General features: G+C 42.7%; 1 protein-coding gene across 1 annotated transcript in view; it reads right to left on the bottom strand.

Moving 5' to 3' along the window:
- The window catches only part of fndc3ba (fibronectin type III domain containing 3Ba), an 87399-nt gene that overhangs the window by 20010 nt on the left and 39869 nt on the right, over nt 1–27520 (bottom strand). Inside the window, exons 4-15 of the mRNA XM_070920349.1 lie at nt 23862–23938; nt 20629–20860; nt 20302–20461; nt 19181–19311; nt 6584–6642; nt 3904–4055; nt 3750–3809; nt 3424–3562; nt 2819–2872; nt 2393–2517; nt 1239–1413; nt 597–683 (exon numbers count right to left, since the gene is read on the bottom strand). Of these exons, the coding sequence (XP_070776450.1) occupies nt 597–683; nt 1239–1413; nt 2393–2517; nt 2819–2872; nt 3424–3562; nt 3750–3809; nt 3904–4055; nt 6584–6642; nt 19181–19311; nt 20302–20461; nt 20629–20860; nt 23862–23938 (1451 nt within the window). The remainder of the gene's footprint in view (nt 1–596; nt 684–1238; nt 1414–2392; nt 2518–2818; nt 2873–3423; nt 3563–3749; nt 3810–3903; nt 4056–6583; nt 6643–19180; nt 19312–20301; nt 20462–20628; nt 20861–23861; nt 23939–27520) is intronic.

Below are 27520 nucleotides of genomic sequence, written 5' to 3'. Positions count from 1 at the left end.
TACAATCAGCTATCACAGCTTTTAGTAGAGCCAGACAGTGCTCCCTACTTGCTAAATGGCTGGTGAATTGCCTTGTTTCAGCACTGGTTTAAATTGCAGCCAATTCTCTCGTGGTAAAATGCTGTATTCCTTCCTTGATTGATTGATGTTGTATTACCACTGAAAGACACCTGGATAGGTTGGTCTCCTTGGAAACCTTTTTTTTTTTTTTCTTAAACGGAAAGAGGACATCACTGACTGGAAATTGATCAAGTAAAAAACTGCAGATGAAAAGGCAGACAAGATGACTCTAGTGTTAAAAGCTCTTCTCAAGAATACACTTCAATCAAACAAAGGTAGGTCAAACAGTATATGCAGCTAAGCCTTTTGAAGATGTGCGTTAATCTACTTTGAATACCATATTATTTGGGTTTTATATAACTCTTTAAATCTAAATTTGCTTGTTTTTATTGTACCATCCCATGTGGCAAATCCAACTCATCTCATACGTCAAAGCAGCTAATGCTAATCATCACTCCTCCACGTACACACACACACACACACACACACACACACACACACACACACACCAGCATCCACATCACGTCGTCACTTACCCTGAATTTATACTGTGTACTCCTCTTCAGGCCTTGTACAGTACAGGTCAAGTTTTCTCCAGTGTACTTTGGATGAAAGTCTGTTCCCTGTGGGAGATACACTGTCAGTAATCTGTGTGCGAGCATCAGTATACATTATTATTGCATACGGATGCAATAAATGCTGATTTTGGCATTATATACTGCGTATGTGTGTGAGGGGGCGAAGCAATATGATGGAGCAATTCTCTTCTTATATACGTGCTGAATCATACACATATGTTGTGTTTCTGTGCGTATGCTTGTGTATTTACTGCTCTGCGCATCTGCTATACATTTCCCCACAGTATTTTGCAATGCATTATGCATGGAGTTTTTAATATTTTCTCATAACCTGTTTTTTAAAGTATATAGTTTCCTGTTGGAGATTTTTTATACACCCTTTTCTCTTCCTGTGGGATTCAAGTGACTGACAGCACAGAGCTCAATCCAATAACAAAAACCCCCCAGAAAGTTTCACAAAACCAAAATAAGGTTTCATGTTTACTATGGTGGATTATGTAGCTCCTGCCACGTTCAAATCTATGAGGGCTTTAATGTAATGGAAAAAGACCTGTGTTGGTGAAATAAAATAAAATGGGCGTTTACGTGTGTGTTACTCACGCTGTTGTCCTCCTGGATCTCAAGCGTGTATTTGAGCTGCTCCTCGCTCGGACTGCCATCAGGACGCCCCCACTCCAGGGTCACCCAGGACACCCCCGCCCTGACCAGCCGTGGTGCCAGAGGCAGAGCAGGCAGGGTGCCCATGGTGTAAAACACCACCTCTGTGCTGAAGCCACTGCACAAAACACAAAAAACATTTCCATTTCATTCACATTTTTAGTTTTTATTTAAAATTCTGAAGCAAATTATTGACTTGCTGGATCATTACTTTTGAGGGGAAAGGGACAGCAGTGCTAGACGGAAGGGAGGCTGTGCATCATGAATTACAATTTCAGCACAGACGGGGAGAGGAACATTTTTGAAAACGTGAATAAGGAAAGGGCGCTGACATCAGTGCTCATTTGAAGGGAGTGCAGGGGTGCATGTCGGGCTACAGGTGAGGATAGGGGTGTAGGGAGCTCCCAACTGAGACAGTAAGTAAGAAGTAGAGCCGTGACAGGGGTAAAATATGATATATACATGTCAGAAGTCAGAAAAATAATGAGTAATAAAAAGCTTGTGTGTGCCGAGTATGTTTGTGCGAATATGTGTGTCCATGGCTTCAAAGGGAAATCAAGCTGAAGGATGCATTAAGGTCGCTTTGAGTTCAGCCACAGAGCTAATATCTCCTCCCTCTCTCTCGCTGCCCTCTATCACCTCCTCCCTTCTCCCTGTCACCCCCACCCCCCCACCCCATAATGACAGAGGAGATGAGAGGAGAGGGGAAATGGAGGGAAAATGAGAGAGGGAGATGAATCATGTCACATGCAGAGTAATAGCCACAGATAGACGATGGTGCATGTTTGTGTGTCTCTGTCCATCATTTTGGGGGTGTACAGATTTTTTTCAGACTTTATCATGAAAACGCATATGTTGTGGCTGACAGTCATACAATTTGCTCCCACAGGTATGAGTGTCCATTGTAACTAAAAGTGTGGTTTGAGACCTCACATCCTATTAAGGGCCGACTGTCAGGTTCCTCGCGTGAAAAGCTGTCGTGTATCTTAATATATCTGTGCTACTACAGTATATGAACAAGGAACAAGAGAGAGATGATGTGTGCATGAATACATTTTTCACTGTCTGTGTGTATGTTTGTGTATTCAGTACAGTACCTTGTGCCAATGTCATTGTGCGCAGCCACTCTGAACGTGTAGCCACAGGCAGGGTACAGTCGTGTCAGCTTACAGTGTCTCTGGCTCCCAAAGTAACATTCTCTGAAAACACTGTTCTTCTTTCCCTGCAGAGGAGAGGAGAGATAGAGGCACAGAGAGAAAAGAAAGTAAGATAGGTGAGTAAGATTAATTGCAATAGGAGATTAAAGAAAAGCATACAAAATAAGAACAAAAAGCGTGACATGAGCTAAGAAGTACAAAAGGGAAAAGGAGAGTCTGGACCGACATGGACTGGAAAGGCAGGCTTATTACATCTTGTGCCCGGGGAGCTGAATGTTAACATCCGTTTAGTGACGTCTGTGATAGGTATAAGTGCTTTTTAAAAATAAGGGGAAAGAATGTCAGGAGAGCGAGAGACAGACTTACCTCATCCCACTCAAGCAGGTAGTTTGTGATTTTGGATCCGTTGTCGCCTGGGGGCTGTGGACGACGGGGGAAATGGGCCCGAGCGAGGCAGACAAGAGACAAGAGGGAGACGGAGAGATTAGCCCAGGATAAAAGAATCTGACACTGAGACAGACAAAATACCTGCCGTGCTTTTATGATTGGCCTCATATCCTCTCTGGGTGACTGATGTCACTCTTTATCAGTGACAGTGTGAGTGGATCAAAAGTACTTGCAGGAAAGGTCAGAGAGGGCGGAGGGATGCGCCCTGACGGCATTGTGCAACAATGCGAGAATTTCTCTCTATTAGGTGCTGTAGGCCTGATTAAGTCAAGCTAGCAGATAAGCCAGGTGAAACAAAACATCCAGTTTACTTTCATCAAAGAATAAAGGTTTTGTTTAAAGTGTAGCACTGCACAAATAAAGTGTGGTGGACAGAGACACATGAGATGAGACATAAAGAACTCCGAGCCTTGTTTGGTAGCTGTTGAGTCACTGTGATGTTTATTGGGGTGAAATGTTTTACTGTACGAGTTGTCTCTGACATGAAAAGGAGTGTCTGAACATGAAGACGTCTGTGCCTGTACCTTCCACTGTAGGGTGAGGGTGCTCTTGGTGCGGTGGGAGAGTTTCGGGGATAACGGGACGTCGGGGATGCTGCAGTGTGTGGTGAACGAGCCGGCCTCTGAACACGAGCCTCGAACCGAGTTGTACATTGCAGACACCCTTAAGCACAAGACATTGAATGTTCAAAAACATGGCTGAAAGAAGCTACAATCTTTATATAGGGTAAAACTGCAAACCTAACATACAGAACATAGGAATGCAACAAAAACACAGGTCTGCAAATAGCAAGAAATATCATAACATCCAAAAAGAACAAGTCAAAAACATCCTACGGCAAAGTCCTTACCGTACGTGGTAGTCTGTCGCTGGCCTTAGGTCTTTCAGATGGTACTCCAATTCTTCGCCACTGAAACACACACACACACAAACATGTCACACTGGCATACTTGCATATTTGTGGCTGATGCTGTATTCTTTTGAGGTTGTAGTGCGTTTCCTACCTGTATATAAGGCGATACTTTCCGTCTCGTCCCTTATCCGAGAGAGAGACCTCGAAGGAGCAGGACACAGGCATCCCGTTACTATGCCTGTTCACCAGTCCTGCCGGGGGGGCCCATGACAGCCGTGCAGCCCGCGCCTGCACATTGGACACCTGTAAGACAGACATTAATATTTATATGTATGTTGTATACGCAATACACAATGAAATGTTTCCATGTATGTAGTACGGCATTTGTATCAGCAGATGTGCACAGGACAATTAATTGAATACAATACAATACAATTGTGTGTGTGTGTGTGTGTGTGTGTGTGTGTGTGTGTGAGAGAGAGAGAGAGAGAGTAAAACAATATGTCATTGTAACCACTACTCCAGATTCAGCTGCTCTTTTCCGGCTCAGACACATCCATGCCGGGCACAAACAAGAAAATTAAATTGTAAGTTTGTGTGTTTAACGGTGTGCACGTCTGTGTGCCTGCAAGTGCATGCATGTTTATGGGAGTTTTAGTTGCACCACATGGTAGGTGAGCCAATTTAGCGTGATTTAGCACAGTCTGCTGGTATTCCAGACTCCACATCTACTGAATAGGCGATGAATGTGCCTCAAGGGCGCTGCAAACCACAACCATGCCTAGACAGTCTATGAGGAAGACAGACAGAGGAAAAGACAGAGAGACAGACATGCCATTTTATTGAGAGTTTTGATCACAATGATTAGGTTTTATGAGATCACATCACTCTGTCCACATGCCTGAGGACGCCTACGTCTTTGATGGCATTTTATTCACAGGTACATTTTTTCGCACTCATTCTATCAAACTCTTTGCTTTTATGTACACTGTGGATACATAAATATGATGGCCATGGCTTCCACATACTGAATAACCTGATGATGAATGCAAAGACAGTTTGATGTGCAAAACAGCAACGGAGAGAAAGACAGCGAGACCAAGGCGAAGTGACAGAAAGCAGAAAGAATAGGGCACCAAGACACAAGAAATGAACAGAAAAAGAGGATGAAAAACGGACCCCGAGAGATAGCCTGTTCGCCGTAATGATTTTCCAGTTACGCAAAGGCCACTGAAAGTGAGGTGATGAGAATCTACTGTATATCCATCACCAGTCTTCATTAACTGTCTGATTTGACTTTCACTGCATCTCTCACACACTCACATATCCATACAATGGCTGCATTTATGTACATGCACAGCTCTAATTCAATCACCATGCAACATAAGTCTTGTTGAAGTTGATACTGTAATATTAACACCTGCCAAATATGTTCAGCAACACTTGGTAGGTGTTTTCAGGTTAAAAACGTAGTATTATACTATGATGAAGATAAAAAAAATGTGTTAACACACAGCTATATTTGAGCCGCAGCCACAATATACCATGTTGGCATCATGACAGAAAGGGCAAGTGAGTGCCAGAGGGACTTCATCAATGTAGTAAACTAAAATAAAAACAACTGTGACATTGTCCCTGGTTAAATTTATTTGATGTGTCTTTTAACCAAATACTCATAAATCAATGAAACAAGAATTACTCATTTCCTCCCACTGCAACTCATGTTTCAATTCAGCTGACGAAAACGCACCTTATTTCTATGAAAACAAACAGAGGAACATTTTTAAGTGAAGAACTTTCTCATACAAGCTCTGCTGCTACCGTGTCTGTATGGTTCACAGCTGAATCCATCAACAGGCACATTTGCTGCTGCAGGGAGGACTGTAAAACTCACTGCCTGTCCCTATATACTGTATATCCATACCAAACTACTGCCTCCTATATACGTGCATTTAGGTAATGGAGTGTCAAAAGTGACAAAACATCACGTCTACAGTTTATGACACAAAATAGCAAAAAATTGTCCTTCCCTTTTCTTTTTCCTCTCAGTATCAACTATAATATACCTGCAGTATCAGCGTAGAGGTGATTTGAGGTTATGAGAGCAAATAAACCGCTTCTGTACATCAAACTCGAATCTCCTGAAGAGCTCAAAACTCTGAACGAACCTCTTCTTTTCATGTCTTTCCCTATTTTCACACTCCATTTTCTCTCTCGCATCACTCGTTCTCTCTGTCTATTTAAACCCCTGTCATAAACTCACAGATATCAAATGGTCCAATTGCACAGCCTGCTGACCAAACTGCTTTAACCGGGAGTGAGCAATCCCTCTCTACCTAACCATGCCTGCATGGCTCCAACTCATTCATTCGCATTCCCCTTGGGGAAGGAGAAAAAGCTGTTAGTGTTTAAGGCACAGTTGGAAGTGAATGGAGTAGATGAACAGATGCTGCCCTCATGTGGCCAGGGTGAGCAGAGCTTAAATGACTAGTTACCTTCCCTGTGACTGTTATTAAAGCCCTGACAATGAGAGATACACTGCATCCACAAGTCACCACAGTTATTATTTTCAGCGTACGCTTCTGATTTTCACGTTAATCACAGAGACAGGATGAAAATGTGGAAAATACATCAACACTCATGCCAGATATGACCGCATCAGACAAGAGATGATTGATGATAGTGGTTATAAGTGTGCCGGGTATGTGTGTGTGTGTGTGTGTGTGTGTGTGTGTGTGTGTGTGTGTGTGTGTGTGTGTGTGTGTGTGTGTGTGTGTGTGTGTGTGCGTGTGTGTGTGCGTGCAGCTGTGGAAGGAGGTGTGCATACCAACCTGTGGTTTGTCGATTGTAGACAGCAGGTCTTGAACTCGCTTCCCCTCTGAATCATGATCTGAGGAGACAGAGAAAAAAAATAGTAATTATCAAAAATCTACAACAAGATTCAATTTAATATTCAGCAAAAAGAGAGAGCCTGGTACTGTGGATGTGACATGAGGATGAGAGATCATGGGGGCATTTGTGCCACATGTCAGGTCATAATTGCAATCTGTGTGCACAATTCCTACATTTCTGAATTTGATTCTGACTGCTGAGTTTTTTTATTTAATAAAAAAAACAAACGAAAAGAAAAATTCCATCATTCCAAGTTTCAAAACAGATGCGCATTAGCATTTTTGGCAGTGCTGCTTAAAACCAGGCTGTTGATTGACAAGGAGAGGGGGTTTCAATTCCCACAAGCCATGTTATTGTGATATCTAGAAATCTATGGCTCATTACTGTCCAAGGTCAGCCAAGGTTTGCATCTAGATTGAGAAACTGTAGGGTCAAAAAGTCAGCTAAAACGCATTGTGACTCCCTAATCATCCCTAATATTGTTAGTGAAAATATTCCATCCAAATAGTAATTCAGTCATCTGTGAAAAACAACAAGGAAATAGCCCAAAATAGAGTAAAAACAGACCTAAAATCTAAAACAAGAGTGTTGTCTAATGGTGTGTGATGCAACACTTGTTTTCTTCAGCAACCGCCTATTTCATCTCATCAAGTCATGATGAACACAGCCCTCGGAAAAAAACACTAAATAATCCAGCGCTCCACAAAAAGGCATTAGTCACGAATTCCTGACCTATGAGCAAATAAAACGGGGAACACCAAAAAAAAGAATATGACTCATATTCCACAGTGACTATCCTGTTGTGAACATAGAAACTGTTGATTATCTTTGGAGGCATTAGTTCATAGAAATCATTATCCTAATCATTATTATGTATCATTTTCAATCAATTGTCCCCACACCTGTGAATATTTATCCACAGAATGATCTGACGTCAGCAGTGTTGTTGTAGCCCCGCAGTACAGCTTATTATGCATGACATTATACTGGATACAATACCATATGTATGTAATGACTGTGCTGCTATACAATGCTGCTGCTGGATTTTATAACTCCACAAGCCTACAAATAAAAACAGGATGAAAATATTTCTCTATATGGCACTAGTTTGAAGTTTTTTCCACTTTTATTTATTTTTCATTTCACTTGATTATTTGACACAGATGCCACACAATATGCTGGACCAGATATAGCTGCAGGATAAGGCTCCACGTTGCTTCCTGTGTGGCAGAAAAACACTGATCCTTCCAGAAAACACCAATCAGAGTAAATGTTGACTCATATGCTAAGAAGTGTAATCACTATACAGACTTTGTAGTAGTAGAAAAGGGACATTTATTCTATGAAAATGATGTGTTTTTCTCTGTTTAATATCATTGTAAATTACAATGTTGGTCAGACAAAACAAGCAATTTAAACACATCATATTGTGCTCTGAGAGACTGTGAAAGGACTCTTTCACCTTTTTTTTTTTTAACATTTTGTAGCATTAAGTATTAATTAGTTAATTGAAAAAATAATCAAAAATAATCATGAGTAAATAATCTACTAGCTGACTGTGTTGGGGTGCAGTACAGCCTTTTGAGCATGGTTTTGGGTGGGCTATTTCATTTTAAGGGCACAAAGACACACACACACACACATACACACACACACACACACACACACACACACACACGTGTAGCATAAACATATGCACACAAACACACATCCATGTAGGTCAGGTCCGGTCCGGTGATACGATGTGTCTAAATGTGATTTACTGGACACTCGGGGTTGGTAGGAGGGCGAGCGCAAGTCAGTGTGTGTGTGTGTACACATGTGTGGGTAATGGAAGTCTTTCCCCCCTGTGTGATCCCCGCAGTTGAGGTTTTTCCGACCAGAGGAGGCCTGCTTTCTCCATCTGAGTCTGACCACTGTAAATCACACAGGATGTGTGTGTGTGTGTGTGTGTGTGTGTGTGTGTGTGTGTGAGTGTCAGCAATACAAGACTCGTATGAAACCAAGTCTGTTTGATGAGTGTGTTGCTGTGGTACAGGACTGAGGAGGACTTGCGTCAAATCGGCATCAACACACCTATACACACATACAGAGTATCCCTGTGTACAAAGCAGTTTGTGTTTTGAATATCACTGTATACTTGGAGCAAGTGATGAATGAGAGATTGTGTGTGTGTGTGTGTGTATGTGTGTGTGCGTGTGCGTGTGTGTGTGTGAGAGTAGCTAAGTCCCTCTGACAGCTTCTGCGGAGGAGAGGGCCTTACTGTGCCTGGGGGTACACTTATGAGTCATGGCAACAGTGATGTCATGGAAGCACAACCTCAACTTGACCTCTGTGTGTGCGTGGGTGTAAATGTGTATGTGTGTGTTAGACAGAATAAAAAAGCAAGAGCAATAGAGAGACAGCGAGTGTGTGTGTGTGTGTGTGTGTGTGTGTCTCCAAAGTCCTAGCATCAGGTTACAGGAGATGGGTGATGGGAGGAGGGGATTTGAGCTACTGTGTGTGCATGGTTGTGTGTGTGTGTGTGTGTTGGGTCTGGCAGTGTGGGTAGGGTTCAACAGGTGAAGTACACATTCTGCATCACTGCTAGACACATTGGCTCATTAGCGCACACACTTGTCCCCTTTCATCCATTTGGACAAAACTGAACTTTTCTCTTTTATGGAATAAAGGCACCCTCAGACACACAGCTCCAGGCATGAACAGCTCTGTCAGCCAACAGGCTGACCCAGCTTATTCCATCCATTCATCACAGCCAGAGAATATGGCCTGTTTAATGCTGCCGTCCTGTAGCTACTTGTCTGGTGCAACTAATACGGTGAAGGCAAGAAAAGGTGGAATTCCATTACAGCATCATTTCAGCTGTCACGTTCAGCAAACAACAGACGTTAATAAATACACAATACACACGGCTGACGAGCAGCTACTCAGGACGCTCGCTGTTTCATTGGGAACGGGAGAAATTCATTTTAAAATGGTAAAAGTCCCATTCTGCAATTTCCTAGCTCTGTCAGAGGCTTGTGCTGCTTTTCTTTTCAAGAAGTGATTAAGTTTGGAAATGGACTGATGAGGATGTCTTCAACCAGAAATACAGAATTTAGCAGCTTATAAAAGGAGAGAATTATGAGACACTGACAGTCATGCACCGTCACTTGTTTAGGAGTGAAAGGGGCTGTATGTAAATACGCAAAATATATAATAATATAAAAAATGATGCTTGATTGTCTGGATTAATTAAAGTATAACCAGTTGAAACTTCTGGACTTCTGCTCCGGTGTTTGGGCTGACGTCTGTTGAGATATCATTGTTTTTTGCTGTAGCATCATATTTAATGGACATATATGAGTGGTATCAATCTTCTCACCTAACTCTCGGCAAGAAAGCAAAAAAAGCACATTTCCCAAACTTTCAAATAAGAGTTCTTATTTTGTATTCACGCTTTTCTGTAATTTTGACAACCTGTAGCTCAGTACTTCTTGAGGGCTGAATCAGGACCAAAAGTAGGACACCTTACAGGTTAAAGTATGAACTTGAATAACCCCAAGTTTAATGGCTACATTACGTAACTACTTACAGCCCAAACAATTCGACACTGAATGAGACAGACAAATATTTCAGCACTATGGAAGAAAGCTGGCCATCCCACAAGCTCAGCTTGTGACAGAATAAGAGATTTATTTAATATTTCAGGAGAGCAGCGATACAGTTTGAAAAACACTACTGCTTTACCTCGCCGCTGAGTGTTATGACTCGTTGTGGTTGTTGAGTCCAGCTGCTTAAGTGTTTAATATAGAGAGCAACCACAAAGAGTTGATGCTGACGGCTGAAACAGAAACTGAATCTCTTCCCAGTGTAACTCCACACACACTCCTCTGTCCTCACTGTCCCTCACCTCCTCTCTCTTCTGTTTATGTGCTACCCACGCACGCTCACTTCCTCTCCTCGTCTGACCTCACATCCTGTCTGTGTCTGACCGCCTGTGTTTGATTACTGAGGACAGCCAGACGGAGCGAGGGAGCGCAACAGAGAGCAGGAAAAGTAGAAGGAATGAGGAATTGAGGAAGGGGGGGGGGGGCAGCAGGCTGAGCCAAAACCAGGCAAGAGGGGGCTTTAGAGGAAGAAAGAGAGACACTGAAGGACAGACTGCTGAGAGAGAGAGAGGACAGGCAAGAGGAGTCTGGCTAAGAGATTAGGTACAAAAACACAAGGAAATTGAGAGACAAAGAGCGAGCCAGGGATCAACAGAGAGGAGGAGAAAGGGAGGGATGAAAGGAGAGAGGGAGGAGAGGGCTTAGAGGATGTGAGGCAAGGATTACACAAACTTCTGTGACATCACCAGTAGGCGCAGGGCAGATGCGCACCACTGATCTCAGTGTAGTAGTAGTTATAGTACTAGTCACTGCCTTCAAATTTAGGCTGGCCTTTCTACAAAGGCACCAGTTTTTTGTGGCTGTAATAGAGCTGTGAAGTGAGAGGAGCCACTAGTTCTTTTTCACAACTGTAAATTTCCATTTCAAAGTTTTCTCTTGATGGTGTCTTCAATGTTCCCCAATATAGAAACACAAGACTCACCAAGAAAATTTACCAATACTACAAGTTTATGTTATGGCCATCAGTTTTAATAATTTCAACTTTGTTCAACTCGTGTTTTTTTTGTCACTTTGGGATTGTGGATATGGTGAATGCTACAACAACCATTAGCCTCCATCGCTAATGGAAAATCAAATCATCAAGAGTCAGATCAGAAGAATAATACCACTGTTATGTCACCACTCACCACACTCAGCGATGAGGTAAAGCAGTAGTGTTTTTCAAACTGTATCGCTGCTCTCCTGAAATATTAAATGAATCTCTTACTTCTGTCACAAGCTAAAGACTGGAAACAGGGGGGGGGGGGGGGGGGCTAACCTGCCTCTGTCCAAAGATTAAAAAATATCTGCCTTCTGTCACATGTTGGAACTATTTCTTAACAAGGCCATTAACTTCCTGGAGTCTCTGCTGGTTGCCTGGCAACCTCACAATGACGACAAGACTACAGCTGTGTCTCCCTGTTTCCAGTGTTTACGCTAAGCTATTCTAACTGCCTGCTTGCTCTAATATGAATTCTTTTTGTGTACAGACATGAGAAATCTTCTCATCTAACTCAGCAAAAAAGTGAATTTCCCAAAATATCTAACAATGTATTTGATCGTTCATCAGGTTTCAATCAATTATAATGTTTCGCTTTTGCTCGCCGTTATTTTGGATTTAACTTACTTTCAAAACCCTGGACACCTGAAATAACTTCTGCACACAGCAGCTTTACTCCATGGAACAAAGTAGGAAAACACGCTTTGGATTATTTGGAAGCACTCCACTACTTCACGTGAGCTTCACTCTGTCTCTATCCGTCTCATTCCTTCCTACTCTCTCTAATTCTCCACCCTTGCTCCCTCAGTCCTCAAATACATACACACAATCTTTTTTAATGTCGCACACCTACACACTTCAAAATTAATGGTGTCAGTAGCAAAGAGAGCTACAGTACAACTTTAGTTTAGAGTCACTTTGACAGTGAGGAGGTTGCATTCCTCCTGCATGACAGCCTGCGGTTCTTAGACGCAGTCTGTCTGCACTGGGACAGAAAAAGACTTTTAAGGCCTGAAGAAAAAATGTGAAAAATGTGGCAATGGCCGTTCACTCAGCCCCCACTCCACACACACATACCAGACCACATGGTGTGTGTGTGTGTGTGTGTGTGTGTGTGTGTGTCACCCTAAAGGAACAAAGTGAGATACGATACCCATCTTTGGAAGCCTCTAATCAGGGAGAACAAAGCAAAGTAACGGACACTCAGCTGGACGGAAAGGAGAGATGTGGAGATGAGAGGGGGGACAGACAGAAGAGGACAGAGAGGAAGGAGCTGGGACAGAGTTGAGAAGGAGGGAGGAGAGGAAAGAGGAAAATGGAGGTAGAGAGGGGCACAGACCTTGGATTCCACACCATTATCATCTGCTGCATAGTGAGCATTCCATCTGCTCAACAGCTGGGCTACACACACACACACCCACACACACACACAGCAGAGAAATCGTTGGGACATGCCTGAAATTGTGGTTGTCATGGTGAAGGTTTGGTTCTCATGGCCAGAGCCCTGATGGTTTATAAAGGGGATTAGAAAAGGAGAGACAGGCCCAGAATCTGGCGCAGAGAAGTGGAGAAGTAACTTAAGAAAGAGAAAAGAGAGCAAATATGGGCAGGTGTTGGAAAACTACATTAAAATCCAAAAATCAAACTCCAAAACAGTGAAGAAGAGACAGGCATGCAAACAAGAACCCTGGTTGTTATTGTCTTTCTGCAGTAACCTGATTTATTGGACTTCATGTAAATGAGAAACCTAGTTTTCTTAATCGGGGCAAGGGATTGGAAGAGTCTGGTTATTGCAGCTTGATTTCTGCAGGAGTCAACTGTGTCTATTAATGGCGTGTGTGTGTGTATGCATGACTATACAAAGTATTTCTATGGCAGCAATGCATAAGACACATCACTATTCGTGTGTCCTTGTGTCCAAAATAATGAAATCCAAAATCCAACTTAACCTGAAACTAAAATAAATAAGTCTCAGTATAAACACATATAATTGCATTCTCCGATTCCCTGCCTTAACCTGATTTCTCCCAATAACCGGGTTTCATGTGTGCATGTAAACGTAGCCGGAGAGAGACAGAGAGACCTTGTCCACTGCAGCCCTCTCACCAAGGAGAGAGATGAGCGTCTCAACTGCCAAGCGACACAAAAACTCTATCCACTTTTCCAAGAAGAGCATGAACTCGTGCGCATGTATGCACGTGTTTATGTAAGTGTGTACGTGCTGCGAACAGCGCAGCGACCTGGCCAGGCACTCAGGGATTATGGGGGATGAGTTTTTTCAGAACCCTGACCCCATCCGACCCTGCTCAGCCCAAAAAAGTCTTGAGAGAGTGGCTGCAAACTGGCAGACAGAGTGGGAGACAAATTCGCTGACAGCAGAGGCAGAAAGAAAGTGACAGTGGCAGAGAAATGGAGAAAAACTAACAGAAAAAAGAGTAGGCAGATGGAATGACAGGGACAGAGATACAGATTGACCAATGTCCACATTATTGCAAATAAAATCTAACACACATCTTTTTTCAGTGCATTTTACCTCCTATCCACACCACAGCTGCCCTTTTTGACCACTCACTTAAGTGCTTAAATTTTACACCAATCTTGAGTTTTAACGTGGACAAGGGAAACAAAAATTGAATGAGATATATTGACTCAAGAGGCCATTGTATTTGTATTATTTTGATGTTTCTTTATTTCCTATAGTTAGAAAACAATCTGTGTGGATGGAAGTAGTAGCCAAAGACAGACCTGACCAGCTAACACTAAAGAGTAGTTTAAACTTAAATGTCCTGTATGTAGCATGGACTAATTCATATAGCTTCATCTACCTGTTAAAGTGACACATTGTCATTAAGAGTGTCAGTTGTGTACATTTTAATATGTACGAGAGTTACGATATTTGGCGCCTGATGTGTGAGAGAGCAGTGTCACTGCTGGAAACCAGAGGTGAGTGATACGAAGGTAGAAGAGTGTTTCTCACAGGCCAAAGGATTATTTTGCTGTTGAAGCCTTAATTAAGGACCTCTCATTTAATTTCTGTTTGTACTGAAGTGACTCGGGTGCTTATTTAGAGAAAAAGAAGTTAAATTAGCACCACGTTCACCCAACGAGTCGCACTTATGTGGTGCTGTTACAGGTTTTTTTTTTTACTAAATTAACTCCAACCAACTTTTACATTAAACCTGTTCAACCTGTCAAAGTTCTTGAATCTGGCGTTGACAAACATGTAGAAAGTGAATCTCTCACTGTTTCCAGCATCTGCCTTCACAACAAACTCCAAAACATGTAGCCGTGTAAAGAAGTGCACCTCCAAGTCCAGTCCAGTGACAGGGTGTGAGCAGCTCCTCTCGATGGCCCTCTTCTTTATTTACAGCAGCCTCATCTTAAAATACTACATGCAGAACCTTTAAATCCACTCAAAATCCAAGTGTACACACACATCGCTCGAGCAGTAAGCCACAGATGTCTGCGGTTTGTGTATTTCGTCTATTCAAACTCGGTTTTCCCCTGCTGAAGCAGTTGAAAAGACTTAAAATATTATGTAACCCAGTTCTGGTTAATACAGAGAGGCCGGGTGTTGTAGTTTGATAGTGAGGCGAATTTATCGCTTGTATCACAAGGTTCATTCAGCTGGATGGGGAAACGTCTGGTGTTCTCATTGTGATTGGCGAGAACAACCTCCCCTTCTAATCCCACTAGTCCTGTTACATGATATCAGCGGGAAAGACATTCCTCTGCCTGTAAAGCCATCCCTTGTTCTCTCTCTGTTTTCTGTACATCCCCCCTTTTTGACTCTTTCATTCCCCAATTTCTGTCCATCATTTCCTTTTCTTTCCTCCTTCCTTGTCTTATCTCTTTCTTTCTTCTCTCAACATTCCCTCTTCTAGTCTCTCTCTTCCACCCCACTGCCCTCCATCTTGCCCTACAAACATGGCCGTATTTGGATTTGTGGGAAGGGGTTGGAGTTTGTGGGGGGGGTGAGATTATCGCCATGGTGATCCACATCAAAACAGTCTAGTAAGGGAAGGGTGGGAGTGTGTTCACACATATTACTACAGTTACAGCAGGAGGCGCTGGAAGGGTAGTTTTATGTTAATATAAGGGCTGAGTCACGACTCGGTTAAAGGCCACTAAAGCTAATGAGGATGACATCACCAAAACGTTACAGGACATTGTGCTTTTATAAGGCTCGTTTACTACCGCCACATTACTGATACAAGAGACAATGCATCTACTGGTGTCGTCTGCACAAAACAGTTATGGACATGCCAGAAGAACAGTTTCATAAAGCAAAGAATGTGCCAAGAACTGTGAAGATTAAACTGCAGTAGGGTTTTCCTTGTTTCAAAACATCCTTCTTGGCACATTGTCAATATATTTGGCAATGAAGAAACATCTTCAAATTTCTTTGGTTTAAGTTTAGCATGTCAACACTGAAGATACATGCAATGTTTTCCCTACTTTTTGTTGCTAAGAGGATTGTGCAAGTGAAAATGAACTTTAAAGAATTGCTAAGAGAGTGCGCTTCAGGAAAAAGAAAGGAAAGCTAGTTGTGTATCATTTTAACTTATATTAGATGTTCCCTCTACATAATAGATAGATGTGTTACCACAGTTCTCATACCACAACAGCAGACCACTGTAATATCTATGACCCTTCTTCTTATTTTTCTCATACAATATCCCATTCAACAGAGCCAACATGGTGGACACAGCAGTCACTGCGCACATCTGGTTTCTCCTGAATTCACAGCGCTTGGCAATGCCGTAGAACCAAAGATGGAGGAGCTGAGGGTGCTGGCCCATCTGTTTCTGCTGAAATCCCAGTTTCTCTGAGTGAGAGACAGGATCCGCGGTGGTGATGATGCAGAGCCAAGATGGAGGAACAGAGGGGACGGGGCTCACATCTGTTTCTGCTCAGCGAGCAGCTCAGTTCTGAGGAAAAGGGCCTGTAGAGCTGGCTTTGCTGGGGAATGGACACTGTGCTCGCCAAGTCAGCCTGCTGCCTTACTGGCACTGGGGCAATAGCCACACACACACACACACACACACATATACGCAGTGAAAGGGCATCAAGGGCAAAGCGTAGGCGGCTGTGTGTGTGTGTGTGTGTGTGTGTGTGTGTGTGTGTGTGGTATTCTGGTTGGACCATACTTGGATGCGCCGGGCCAAGCAGCAACTTTGTCGGAATGTTTGTACTTGGCTTTTTAACTCTGTCTCTCCGTCTTTCCATCTCTCTGCTCCCTGTGATGTAGGAGTTCTGGTTGATTTTTTTTCTCTTTACAAACCTTCCATCCATCTCCCTTCTCTCACATATGTCCTTCAAATCCTGCATTCCTCTCCTCTCTCCATGTGCCCCCCCCTTCCTCACTTCCCACCAATCCTCTGGACCCTCATGCTCTGATTGTTTTACAGGAAGCCCAGTCACGGGGTGTTTGTGCATGTGTGTGTGTGTGTGTGTGTGTGTGTGTGTGTGTGTTGTGTGGTACATCTAGCTGACTCAGCCTGATCTCCAGCCCAGTACTGAGACCCTGGCAGACCAGAACAGACAACCGACAACATGCTGACATGCTCCTGTATGTCATGTGTGTTACTGTTGTTTGAGTGCTGCAGTAGGTGCCACACGAAACTGTGAAACTTTTAAGCTGAGCTGTCGACCTTGCTTTCCTTTTCCTGCTTTGGCAGTCATCCTCCCTGTTATGTGTTCTAAGTCACCATGGTTTGTGTGTGTGTGTGTGTGTGTGTGTGTGTGTATGTGTACTCTAAGAAGCTGTGCAGTCTCCCCCACTGCAGTGCAGTCAAACACCACCTCTTCTGTATGTGTGTGTTTTGCATTTGCAAATGTCCAGACTTGCAGATGCACTGCACTGCCTATGAGTGAACGTGTGCAGGTTTAAATGAATTCCAGTGTGTGACCTATGATACTAATTAACATATATGAAGTGATTTTAAAGGGTCAGTTTACCCAAAACAAAATGTTTTCACACTGATGATAGCAATTATAGCAATAGCAAGTCTTTTAAAAAGCAATATCCTCGATAACTTACAGACCTTGTAATGAACAGTGAGGCTGCAACTAATGATTGTTTCATTAATAATTCATCTGTCAATTATTTCTGGGTTAATTGATGAATTGTAAAATGTTTGTTTTGTTCAACCGCCAAAGATACTCAATTTACAATGATAAGAAAAATGGAGGAGTATTAAAAGTTATAAAACTTAAATTTAAGAAGCTGGAAACAGAGAATGTTTGGTATTTCTGCTTACAAATGACAACCAGCAAGTTTGTTGTCAGTTAATCTTCTGTTGTGAGAAAATATGTCTAGTTGGTAATCTGGGTGAACTAACCATTTAAAAACACATTTACATAATGTTTTCATCGTTTTGCAATCTAAAATATTCACTATGTCCTCATAATATTCAATATATGAAACAATTCTGTCTCCAAAAAAATGAAATGACATACCAACATGATTATGTTCCAAACATATTTTAGACTTTCTTCATATGTAGGACATCATTTGAGTTATGCTCAAACTGAACACCACTCTCACGGATTATGGGAAACACACATATACCCACACCTGACCGAGATGTAATATTCCTCTGATGCGACAGTTTTATGAGGGGGGTAAATTTAAAGAAGTTTGACAGTTACAATGAGGGAGTCGATGAATTTATGTGTCTCTTTAAGTTTTTCTCTCATCACCTCTGCAGATAACCGTGTGTGTTATATATGTGTGTGTGTGTGTGTGTGTGTGTATGTGAGTAAATGAGATACTCTTTTAATAACTCAGATATCTGACGTGTGAAAAGACATGTCATTAAAGACGAACAGTACCACACGTAAGAGTGTGTGAGCGCCCTCACGTCTTTGCACATGTGCACTTCTTTATGTGTGTGTTTGTTTGTGTGCGTGTGTGTGTGTGATAAGGCTGAGCTGTGGTGTCTAAATCTTGGAGCTCAAAGGTTTCCTTCATCTCAAGCAGGACTCTACAGGTATGTGACTCCCTCCTCCCCCTCCCTCTTGTCTCCCCTCTCACTAACCCCCCACCCCTGTGGCTCAGCCTTCACCAACAAGGCCGGTATTGTAGCGAGGGTAAAACGATAGCGCTCAGGGACGGGTTCAGCTATGTGGTTACCCAGACAACCTGTCTTACCCCCCCTTTCCCCACCTTCCCACCTCAATCCCCTGCCCCCCCCCCCCTTGATCCCTTCACCTCAGTTAGGCTGTATACATCCATTCATTTTTTTTGGGTGACTTTCTGTGAGAATAAAAAAAAAAGAGAGAAAGAGAGGAACGAAAGGTGTGTTTTATCTGGCCCGCTTGAATGCAGAGGGGCACTGAGGATGACGAGGACAAAGGCAGTCGCATAGAGACAGAGAGAGAGAGGTCATCGAGGACAGACGTTATTCTTCCACAAAGAGATATGAGCTGGTTTCGTTTCATGTTGAGATATCCACTATTTGGAAAATAATGATGGAGGAGCTCTTCTCGCTGATGTTGGTTTTGGGGTGAAAATTTAAAATCAAAAAATTGAAACACACATCGCACTATGGTCCCTTGATTCTGCTCTTTTGAATTTAGCATTGTGTGTGTGTGTGTGTGTGTGTGTGTGTGTGTGTGTGTGTGTATGTGTGTGTGTGTGTGTGTGTGTGTGTGTGTATGTGTGTGTGTGTGTGTGTGTGTGTGTGTGTGTGTGTGTGTGTCTGCGGTGCGGTTTGTGTCTAATTATGAGTCTGTGTTCAGTGTGACTTCCTGACTGAAGGTGTTATTTGAAGCTTGAAAGCAAAAAATCAATGCATTTTTTTAGGAAAGGAAAACATTCAAAGCTACTGTGAACCATTGTTGCAGTTCATTAACAGTGTGTGCCAGTCTCTCTTTCTGCTTTGTGTATGTGTGTGTCCTACCTTGTGTGTGTGTCTCTGGTTCACTGTTTCGTGGACTGCTGCGGAGTCGTCTCTCTGGCTTCTTCCCTCCTGGACTGCTGATTCCGCCCCCCGACCCCACTGACCCAAGTGATGGTGCGTGGGATTTGTTGCTGCATCACAAAACAAAATTGCAAGATTTAATGTCAGTTTCAGGAAAAAAAACAAATGATAATGTGAGCCAAAACTTTTGAAATATCAATTCATATTTGCAACCAGGGATAGTTTTGACCACAGTGAATGACCACTTGAGTTGTTAATGAGGTTTAAAAACAAATAACAACTGGGAATGCACCGATCCAACTTTTTCTAGCCTGATACCGATACCTCGACTAAGAGTATCTGCAGATACAAAGTACCGATCCAATGCCAGGAGTCTCCTTTTTCCCCAAAATGTAAAATCTGCATTCCACAGTTTGGAATTTTTTTTTTATGTAACGTAAACAGAGTAAGCTGAACGAATGTAACTGATAGCAGAAACACTGAATTTCATTATGAAATTGACAAAGAAATTGTATTGAATGTGGATCAGTCAAGTCATGGCCGATATCCGATCCGCTTAACCACATCAATGTGTGTAATTGTTGTGGAAAGTTAAAAGGTGTTCAAAACAATGACATCGATGAACAACTCAACTCAAATTTAACAGCAAATTTAAAAGCCATCATGAAATAAAACAACCATAAAGGAAAATAGACCAGGTTTTGGAGAGACAGACTGTAAAGTGTCTGGATAAAAATAAAAATGTCAAGAAAAAAATAAATTCTAAACTGATAGAAAATGTGCTGATGAAGACTGGCGTTTGTCATGTAATACCACCTAGAATAATATACTTTTTGACAGCAGACCATCATCATGGCTGATTTCTAAAGAATATAGTATATTTTAATGATGAAGCAGCAGCTTCAACTACACAGGCAGCTCTAACAAGTACTCATTTTCTTACTTTTGACAATATCCTCAACACTTAACAGTCTGATCACAATCACTGAAGTATATTGGAGTATTCTTCAACACAACAGTTCATCATTTAACCTGTGAAAAAGCCAATCAATCGTCCAGTCAAAGCTGATCTCAGAGGGCCACAGAGGCAGTATGGTTACCTGTATCCGTTGTGCGCTGGCTTATAGAGAGTGGAGGGTGGGGAGTTAAGTCGGTTCTGTCGCTCTAGTTGTCTCTGTTCCTTTATCTTTTTGGGCTGTGGCTTACTGTACGTCTCCTCTCTGCCAATGTAGTTCGACATCCCATAAACTGGGATGATTTCTGAAGGAAAAAAGGAGAGGAGAAGAGATGAAAGAGAGAGAATTTATGTCAGATTAAAAATCTTTTCAAAGCATATTTTTAAATTGGATTAATAATTGGATTTTTAATTCCACATAAAACCCCTGATTTTTTGGCAGTTGCATAAAGTCCAGTCAGCATGTCAGTACCTGGATCGCCGTACATGGGGGGAAGGTGGTGCTGGTAGTACTGGTGGGGGGGCAGCTCCCCGGGGCTGACAGGGGGGTAGAAAGAATGAGAGTTGGGGATGAAGTGAGGGTGAGCCAGGTAGGGGGGCAGGTGATGTGTGGGGGAGAGGGCCGGAGAGTAGGAGGGAGGGTAGCACTCTGGAGACTGGGGGGTCACCACCACCCGGCGGACCCCTGTGGTATCCTCCAGCACCTGCGGGAGACACAGAAAAGAGAAATGGAGGTGAGTGTAAAGAGAAATAAAAATCTGTTTCTGGAATTTCACAGTTAACAGTACACTTGGAAACGTTGCACACGGACTGCTACAAATGGCAGTGAGATGTGAGTGTTTGAGAAATGTAAACTTTAGTACCCACAAATCACCAGAGGCCAGTAAACTACAGAGAGCCTGTGATTGCTTTATGCATTGTTGAGTGGAGGCTTCTCTGGACAATGCTCGCTCAAAGCATTCCAGGAATCAGTTTGCATTTTAGTATTCAGTTGAGATTTAGCATTTGGTACATGCCATCAAAATTTCATTTTCATGTACAGAATATCAATTAGCAGTAGTGGTTCTCCAGTTTCTTTATATGATTTAGGCTGATATCACAGTTTTTATGTACATAAAACGCAGAGTGTGGTTTAAAGGAATAGTTTTTAGGAAATACATTTATTTAGTTAGATGAGAAGATTGATACCACTCTCGTTTCTGTAAATATGAAGGTACAGCCAGCAGCCAGTTAGCTTAATTTAGCATAAAGACTGGAAAAAAGGGGGAAACAGCTATCCTGGCTCGGTCCAAAGGTAGCAGAATCAGCCTATCAGCACCTCTAAAGCTCATTAATTAACACATTATGTCTCATTTGTTTACTCTGTGCAAAGACTGAAGTGGAAAAATGACAATTTGCAGTTTTACAGGGGGTTATGTGGTGCACTATTTGGGCTGGGAACAGTAACTTGTTGTCACCACGAGGTTGTGAACCAACTCCTGGCTATCCACACCCCCCCCATTTCTAGTCTTTGTGCTAAGCTAAGCTAACTGGCTGTTGGCGATAGCTTCATATTTAACAAAGTACCTGCTATTACAAAATTATGCTGTCAATCATTTTGTAAGAGCAGCTGTCTGTTGAATATCTAATAAAGTAATGGATCGCATCATTTATTAACAACTTTTATAACAACTGAGACATTGTGCTAACAGGATGTTTCGGCCCTTTAAGTGGCGAAAACAAGTGCTGCAATGTTGTCATCACATGGTATGCAGATTTCAATAACAACAACTTTCAAAGAACTGCCTCAAATTAACATAGATTCCATACATGTGTTCACTTTCACATTCATGGACTCGCGCACACACATTCCAACTATTCAGACACTTTCACAGGCCTGCATTCCAAGCAGAGAGCAAACACACACTCCCTGCAGAGAGGGGAAGTCATCTGCTGGTCCCTAACAACAACAACAACAACAACAACAACACAGTCACACACACACACACACACACACACACACACACCAAATCACAAAACCCCAAAACCCTCACACACACTGAGAGGCAACAGACTCAGTGCCAGAATACGACAGACAGAAAGAAAGAAGAGAGCGTATTAAAGAGGGTCAGGAGGGGAGGAAGAGGGTTACAGAACTAATCCGAGTGAGAAAAACAGAGAGGGGGAGAAGAAGAGGAGGAGGAGGAGGAAGAGGAGGCCCCCTATCTGCCCCTCATCCCCTCCTCTGCTGCAGAGGAGAAAAAAAAAAAAGAGTGTTTACAGGAAAACAAGGGCAAAGTCTCTGCATGAGTACATGTGGATCCGACCTACATGCCCACGCAACATTTACTGGAAAAAGGAGACACTCACACACATATATTCCAAATAATACAGACTGGAAGGGACCTACAAATATGCCTGCACATGTGCACACACACCCCCACAATCACAACGCAGCCATTAGCACAAACCACAGAGGACACGCACACACATGTGCAAAATCCATCTGTCAATGCGCTACTTTCCACCACCGCAGCGCTCTTTCTCCGTCCATCCCTTCTTCCACCACCAACCCCACAAAAACTACCCACCCAGCGCCTGTCTCCCCTATCAGGCTTGTTTATGTAAGAGTGACAGTGTTTCCCGCTCACACTTGGCCCAGTCCCTACTAACACACACACACACCCACACACATGCAAACACAAACACACACCCACGGTGAGCCAATGACCTGACTTCCATTGGCACAGGAACACAATCCCACCACACGCAGACCTGATGTATTAGCAACACTATCCTTGTCAGGACAGACCATTGATTCATGTTGAGTCACTGACCTTTAACCCCTCCACATCACTAACAATGAAAACCAACTTTCACCCAATTAATAATGTCAAACTTGAAATATTTTTAAAAGCACACAGATAAAAACCTCACTTTCAGAGATTTTCCCATCTTTCTGTTCTTGTGAGGACCTCTCATAGAGAACACACACACACACACACACACACATATATGAGAGAGTCAGAAAAACAAATGCCCCCTGACACCCAAAATTCAGCACATTCCTGCTGTTGGTGGAGGAGGCCGCCTTGGTTACTAGTCTTTCTAAACTACAGCTAAGATAGATGTAATGCCTGGTGCTTTCTGTGTGGTTTGATGTGCACAAACTCTCCACAAATCATATTAATGCTTGCCATTCTTTAATGATGACCACTTGACCCACGTCTGATAGTTGTTTATCAAAATGAAACACTGTCCATGTCAAAAAGCTTAAAGTCTACCAGCCAGTCCTCTACAGAAATGTGTAACTTGCCATTTTTGGGCTGTAAATACATAATTTCATTTACTGCATTTCAGGAATTTTCCAGAAACCAGCTTCAGTATATTGAATCAAACCAGAAGTTGGCTGCTCAACTAGCACCAGTGAACTGACACCTAATTCAATAAATGCTAAATATATTTGCCTTGGAAACATGTGAAATTATGGCAAGTTTTTACACTTAGAACTTACTAAGAAAGTCAATATTAGATCACAAGAGAGCTTGTTTTTGTTTTGGTTTTTTTCAGAAAAGAAACCACAGGCTAATTAAATGCAGTCGCACACTCTGTGCTGGTCTCCCTCTGTGTCTGACTGAAACCCTTGCACACAAACAGATGATGAACATTAAAAACAATGTCTGAGAGTATCAGGCTGAGGAAAAACACATCTTAACACAAACCAACCTGTGAGATGTATCCTGGGGGTACGTGGATGGGGGGGATTGACCCATTTGGGGACATCATGGGAACCTCAGCAGGACCTGCAAGGAAGGAGAGGAATTATTTATTTATTTAACCGGCCAGCTCATGCTAAAGTAAATTCTCATTTACATTCATCAATCAACGCTACACATGCAGGGCAACAAACAGAGCCACACACACTGAGGGGCAGACACAGACTGTAAAAACCCCTTATTCCAAGGTTCAACTCAAGGGTTATATTATACAGGTTGTTTTGAATAAAGTCTACTGTCTACAAGTCAACAAGTGACTTCACTTCAGAATAAAAGCAAGAGAAGACTGCGGTTCCTGGTACAGCATGGAAATATTATCCAAGCTCTTTTTATTGTGTGTGTGTCCTGTTGTGTGGATATATATCATGAAATTAACTTAATCAACCAATTGGAATTGGAAGACTTCAGTAACTTAAAATCGGCCAGCATGGCCTTAAAAAGTGTACAAACAAACGTAAATGAAAATGTAAATGTATTTTCCTCTTATTTCTGACAAATAGATTTTAAACTCAATGATGATGACGATGTCTGCACTCAACAGCAGCATCATGATGGATGGATGTACAACACATGAAGGCACACTGACCGCTCACTGACAGAGAAAACCTCTGCTCTGGAGAAGAAGCAAGAAAATCTAATAGAATTAGCAGATAGAAAATGATGTTGACTTTTCCACTATCCCCCCACCCCCCCACCCCCCAATCTCTCCATCTCTCTCTTCCCCGGTCTCTCTGTGATGGCGGTCTGTGGCTGGTAAAGTCATTGGGACCCCGTTGGGACAGCTGGAGGCCGAGCTGGCCTCAGAATAAATCACACTGACTGCGCACACACACACACACAGAAGCCCTAACTACCTACAAACACGAGTATGATGCTAATCGTTTCTGTCCATGTTGACACCTGTCAAATGTCGGTTGGATATTCTCAATTACACCAAAAAAGGTAAGTGAGACAATGTTTTTTTTTTTGTAATTTGGGTGAAATTCCCCTGTAACTCCTACTTTTCTCTCATTTCCTCTCACCCTCTGCCCTTCCTCCCTTTCACCCTGTCTCCTTCCAGATAATCCTCCCTTCAACAACTTCTCTCTCCTTCCACATGTTCCTCCCTTCAGTCCTTCCTTCCCTCCATCGTTCTCTACACCCTCCCTCTTCTGCTCTTACTCCATACTGGTCCGTCTTTCCATCTTTTTACTCTCCTTTCCCCTCTTCCTCCGTCCTTCCATCCCTATTTTCAGGAATTCCTCGTGCATGATCCTCCCTCTTTCCCTCCCTTCACCTATTACTCACATCCTTCACTCCCTCCCTTCATTTCAAATATTACTCACTTCACCCTTTCCTCCCTGTCTTTCTTCGTCATTTCTTATTTCCCTAAGTCATTCTCTCCCTCTATTTCTCCCCTCTCACCCTCCCTAAATCATCCCCTTATTCCTTTCACCCCTCCATTTCTCACCCACCTTCCTGACCTCTCATCAGCCAAACAAACAGGTACAGTAAACACACACACACACACACCTACACACACACAAACACAACCTGAGCAAAGTCTGCAGTGTGGGCAAATGTGTGTGTGTGTAGTGAGTAGGTCACAGGTATGAAGAGACAGACCTCTTTCAGTCCTGTCTGCTCCCCTACCTTGGAGACTAGGAGGGGATATGAAAGTCCTCATTGAGTAGAACACACGCGCGAACACACACACACACACACACACACACACACACACACACAAACACACACAAACACACACAAACACAGAGCTCCTCTAAACCTCTTTCCATCACTGCTCATAGCACACTTCTCTTGCTCACACACGGTCCCAAACACATACACTCTCTCTCTGTGTCTCAGTCGTCCTCTCTCAGACACACACACACACACACACACGCACTCTTGACAAACAGACGTGTGTTTGGACAGTCTCTGCTGCCTCTGTGCTCTTCACTCAGCAAACAGCGGCATTCCTCTGCTCTCTCACACACACACACACACACACACACACACACACACACACACACACACACACACACACACACACACACACACACACACACACTCCCATCCCTGGCCCCCAGGACTGGACCCAACAGGCCCAACTACCCCCCAACCCCTCCCCAAAATACAAGACACTCTTTGTCCTGCTACCCTTCACACACACACACACACACACACACACACACTGCTGTAAGTCATATATCATATAGTATTAGACTGTTTGCCATTTAGAAAAGCTCAGGATAATCAAGCAGTTGAACGTGTGTATTTGAGTGGTTGTTAGTGTATCCGTGTGTGTGCACGTGCACATAACAGTGAGTGTGGTCCATGATCCACATTGTGGTAACGTCACTCTCCGGTCTTGCCTCCAGCTTTGCCCTTTAAGTACCACAAATAGAGTCCCGACTTCCTCTGCCTAATCCTGCTAGAATCCCAGACAACACAGTTAACAAACTCCTCTCCCCTTTGCCCTCCCCCCTCTCCCCCTTCTCATCTTCCATCTGTTGCTTCTTCCGCTTCCGACTGCCGGAGAGTTCAGGTCAGAGATCAGTTATGAGGTCATATCCTACATGTGGGATGACATCACTGCGTTACCTGAGCAACTGAAGGGCATTAGCACGCATAATCTGGCCCTTTGAGAGGCATGCAGGGGGTATTTGGCTAAATGAGGAATAGTCATCTCACTATACTCCTATTTACAATGAATAACTTGGTGGATTAATTAAATATTATCATTAATTGGCTTTCAGTGATATCATGTTTCATCTGTTGTCTAAATAAAAAGGCTCCTAGCAAATTTAAATGAAAAACAAAAGGAGTTATTGAAGGTTTTGTTTTACACATTTCAGATGTTTTCAGATGTAAAAAGATAATAGTGGAACTCCCGTAAACATCAATTAGATTATTTTACATGTGATTTTTCTATACAGAGACCAAAAAATAGTCTTAAGTATTGTATTGTTTTATGGATTTCAATATGCATAACACCCTGCTCTACCCAGTGAAAGCATAATAATTAATCAATGATTATAATTAACTTTAGCTGAGTTAGTGCAAGAGGAGCAACTGTGCAGCAGATTTCCTGCTCATTTATCAATGTTTATTTTCTATATGTATGCTAATGTAACAGTGTTAATGGTGTGACAGATTACCGATGTTAAAATGCTACACATATCACCTTAAATTCACTATAAAGTACGGTGTCTGAGACTACTGCAATCAATTATGTTATTTGTTTAATTACAGCGCACTAAAGTTGCTCAATACCACATCTACGAGTTAACATTCCTACTGCGAGGATCACTGAAATAAATGTGAGGTCTGCGGTCAGATATGCATTCATTTGAGGGTCAGTGACGTGTGCACATGTTTGTTTGAGAGCCGCTGTCTAAGGCAACCAAGAGGACCACAGGAATGATGACAAACTACTGTAACAAAGATAGACAAAGCACAACAATGACACACAGGGGGAAGACCAGAGAGAAAGACGGGACAGGTGTTGAATGGGAAAACACAGTCGGTTGAGGAGAAAGAGCAACAGGTTAAAAACAAAAATACATAAAGTAATTTTGTGAAAAATGGGACTGTAGGGCAACAATAAACCCAAGCTCATTGTCAAAG

The sequence above is a fragment of the Enoplosus armatus genome, chromosome 15, assembly GCF_043641665.1.
Source record: "Enoplosus armatus isolate fEnoArm2 chromosome 15, fEnoArm2.hap1, whole genome shotgun sequence".
Lineage (NCBI taxonomy): Eukaryota > Metazoa > Chordata > Actinopteri > Centrarchiformes > Enoplosidae > Enoplosus > Enoplosus armatus.
This window is presented reverse-complemented; position numbering and strand designations above follow the sequence as displayed.